Here is a 3,477-nt window from a genome sequence, read left to right as displayed (position 1 = left end):
GCTTTGTGCACCTTTCATATGGCGCCAGTCGAGCTTGCAGAACTTAAGAAATAGATAGAAGAATTCCTATATCAGGGTTTCATTCGCCCAAGTGTATCTCATTGGGGTGCGCCAGTTTTGTTCATCAAGAAGAATGATGGATCCTTACGGTTATTATTGACTACTGTCGCTTGAACCAAGTAATGATAAAGAACAAATATCCCCTTCCTCGCATAGACGACCTCTTCGATCAACTTAAATGAGCCCAATTTTCCTCCAAGATTGATATGAGGTCAGGATATCATTAATTAAGGATCAATGATGAGGATATACCTAAGACTACATTTATGATTAGATATGGACGCAACAAGTTTTTAGTAATGGCCTTTGGCCTCACTAATGCTCCAATAGTTTTTATGAATTTTATGAACTGTGACTTTAGGCCTTACCTAGACCAATTTATTATAGTCTTTATTGATGACATATTGATATATTCTCGAAGTGATGAAAAACATTTACTAATAGATTCAAGTGTGTTAAAAAAAAATTAGCTATATAACAAGCTTTCTAAGTGCAACTTCTGACAAGAAGAAGTCAAATTCACATGACATGTCGTGAATCATTAAGGCATAGTAGTTGATCTTATAAAAGTTGAAGCTATACTTCAGTGGGACAAGCCCTCTACAGTCACAGAAGAAGTCAGGAGCTTCATTATTGTTGCAGGTTACTACATATGTTTGGTCAAGGAATTCTCCAAGATAGCTCGCCGCTTAATAAATCTGACAAAGAAGAATGCGAGGTTCAATTGTGATGTAGAGCGGGTCGCGGACAGTTACATGGCTAAGATGGATCAGAAAAGGCCCGGTCGACGACAGAAGTGATCCAGACCATCGAACCTTAAATCGGGCATATCTTGCAATCCAGAATGAGTTATCTGACGTAAAATATATGATTTTGGGGTAGAACGAGCTACTTTAGCCAACCAACCCGCTATGCCAGGTTGCGTAGCCCGGAATTGCGAAAAACCCCGGGATCGATGGTCGTTTCCCTGTTTCAATTTCGTTTTTACTATAAATAGTAAGTTTTAGTTTGATTATAACTCTTCATCCGTCGGGCTTTAGGAGTTACGCCCAACGTGAAAAGAGCTTAGAATAATTAAGAGAACGGGTTGGTGAAGCCAAATAGGACACTTACTATTTTTGGCCGAAAACCTTGCGCACTAGTAGACATCACGACCGTCTATAAATAGTAAGTTTACTATTTATAGTAAGTCGCGGATTCTAAGAGTTTGAGTTGTAGTTTGATTCTAATTTCTTTCTCATTGCTTGGTACCCCTATTTAAAGGGTTGTAAACTCGTTTTTATTCATCAATTAATCAATTTCGAATTTATCAAAATTTATTTCTATTTTCTGCTTTCTTTCCTCGTGGATTCGAGAAGTCTCTGTGAGGAGTCCAGAGAAGCTCCGTGGATTCGGAGTAGTTATCCTCATCACGTTCATCCCTGCGTCAAATTGGGATGAAAAGGCCCAATAAGCTTTTTAGGAACTCAGTAATAAATTAACTTCTTCTCCCGTGCTCACTCTCACCGAAGGAGCGGAATTTACCCTCTATAGTGATGTCTCCGGGGAAACTTTGGGATATCCACCATGATGTATGCGTTTCATCCATGCCTTTCATCCATTTTTTCAGATAATTTTAATACATGAGGCTAAAAAAGAGGCAGATCCCAATCTCTTGTGGACCACACAGCTGGAAACAGTAGGGATTGAATGCTTACCGTTGAAAACTATATGAGGGCCACAAAAGTTTTGGATCAAGCTAATATTTGTGTTTTACCTTCATCTAGGTCCGCGCGACCATTTCAACAGGTTGGTGACAAATAAACGTTAAAGTGGGCCCTTGGAAAATTTTAATGGTGAAAGCTCAATCGACACTGTTTTCCTATGGTGTTGTTCACCTCAGATGTGGATCTACCTAATTTTTGGGCTTATACCCTAAAATGAGCTAAAAAATTTGTATGGACGGCGTGGATATAACATATACATCATGGTGGGCCCATAGTGCTTTGACATAAGCTAGCTGGCCGATGTTGGGGTCACTGGCCAAACCGCGTCCGCTCCCGTTGTGTCGGTAAGAAAGACGAAATCGTGGTTAGGTGCGGCTCCGGTCTCATACACGTTCGACGATCGATTCAACGCACGAAAGTTTCCAACGTTTACGGGGAAACGCAAACATTGCACAGGAAACTTCTATAAGTAGGGAAGGTTTCCCTTTGTCTCTCCTCAAGCAGAGAGAGAGAAGACAAGAGAAAAAGAAGAGAGAGAAGAAGAAAGGGCGAGTTGAGGATACAGACTTCTATTACGAGAGACTAGAGAGAGAGAGAGAGAGAGAGAGAGAGAGAGAGAGAGAGAGAGAGAGAGAGAGATGGCTTCTTCTTCTTCTTCTTCTTCTTTCATGGGATTGATTATAGTTGTAGTAGCAGCAGCTTTGCTTCAGTGCACTGCGGCGGCGACCTACACGGTCGGTGACACCACCGGATGGACGATCCCCTCAGGAGGTGCTCAATTCTACCCCAATTGGGCTGGCGGCAAGACGTTCGTCGTTGGCGACATTCTTTGTAAGTAGACTCTCTCTCTCTCTCTCTCTCTCTCTCTCTCTCTCTCTCTCTCTCTCTCTCAATTTTATCCATCTTTTTCTTCGTGATTCTCTTTGCCCCCGCGAAGATTGTAGTGAAAGGCATTATTGTTGTGATGGGTCTTTTCTAAACTTTGAGTCCGTTTGGATCGATGAACCTCAGTAAGAGAATTCATGCATATGGCCCAACTAACCGACTATAAAAATTCATCATAACACTCAGTCCCAATTCATGTCTCTCTTGAAATTACTAGAACAAATCTCACATACATCTGATGTGGAGTTGCTTTCTGTTTGCAGCCTTCAATTTCAGCCCTCAAGGTCACGATGTTGCCACGGTGACCAAGGCACAGTACGATGCCTGCACTGCACCCTCCGAGGGTAATATCATAAGGACGAGCCCAGCAAACATCACTCTCAGCACTGCCGGCAATCACTACTATATCTGCACATTCTCTGGACACTGTTCCGCCGGACAGAAGCTAACCATCAACGTTGTCTCCTCGAGCACTGCCACCCCAACAACCCCAACAACACCTCCCACCGTCTCAGCCGGTGGACCTTCACCACCACCCACATCAGGCGACTCCACGCCCCCCAACGCTGCCCCATCTCTTGCTGCGGGCTTTCGCACTGCTGGTGTTGTTGCCGCCGTCTTCACCGCCTTCTTCCTTTAGATGAGTCATTGCCATGACTGGGTATTTTTTTGTCTTGTAAATTTTATTTTATTTTTTAGTACAGTGGCCCATCTGTGGGGGCCTTGGACTTGAGTGATTCATTTCTGTTTTACAGTCGCATAAAACACACATGTTTTTAGTCAGTCTTGTTAATAAAATTAGATCATTCTTATGACCTTGTTTAAA

General features: G+C 42.6%; 1 protein-coding gene across 1 annotated transcript; it reads left to right on the top strand.

The window, feature by feature from the left end:
* The first annotated feature begins 2,365 nt into the window (after nucleotides 1–2,365).
* Nucleotides 2,366–3,477, top strand: LOC131223125 (cucumber peeling cupredoxin-like). The gene is made up of 2 exons (XM_058218436.1): nucleotides 2,366–2,597; nucleotides 2,915–3,477. Exons 1-2 carry the CDS (start codon nucleotides 2,405–2,407, stop codon nucleotides 3,289–3,291), a joined length of 570 nt encoding a protein of 189 aa, XP_058074419.1. The 5' UTR covers nucleotides 2,366–2,404; the 3' UTR covers nucleotides 3,292–3,477.

Source organism: Magnolia sinica, chromosome 13 (assembly GCF_029962835.1).
Source record: "Magnolia sinica isolate HGM2019 chromosome 13, MsV1, whole genome shotgun sequence".
Lineage (NCBI taxonomy): Eukaryota > Viridiplantae > Streptophyta > Magnoliopsida > Magnoliales > Magnoliaceae > Magnolia > Magnolia sinica.
The sequence above is the reverse complement of the archived record's forward strand: the minus strand, read 5'-3'. Positions and strand labels throughout refer to the sequence as shown.

Coding starts and splice junctions, on each gene's coding strand:
- LOC131223125 (XM_058218436.1), top strand. CDS start 2,405: ATGGCTTCTTCTTCTTCTTCTTCTTCTTTCATGGGATTGATTATAGTT. Junction 2,598..2,914: donor CGTCGTTGGCGACATTCTTT/GTAAGTAGACTC, acceptor TTCTGTTTGCAG/CCTTCAATTTCAGCCCTCAA.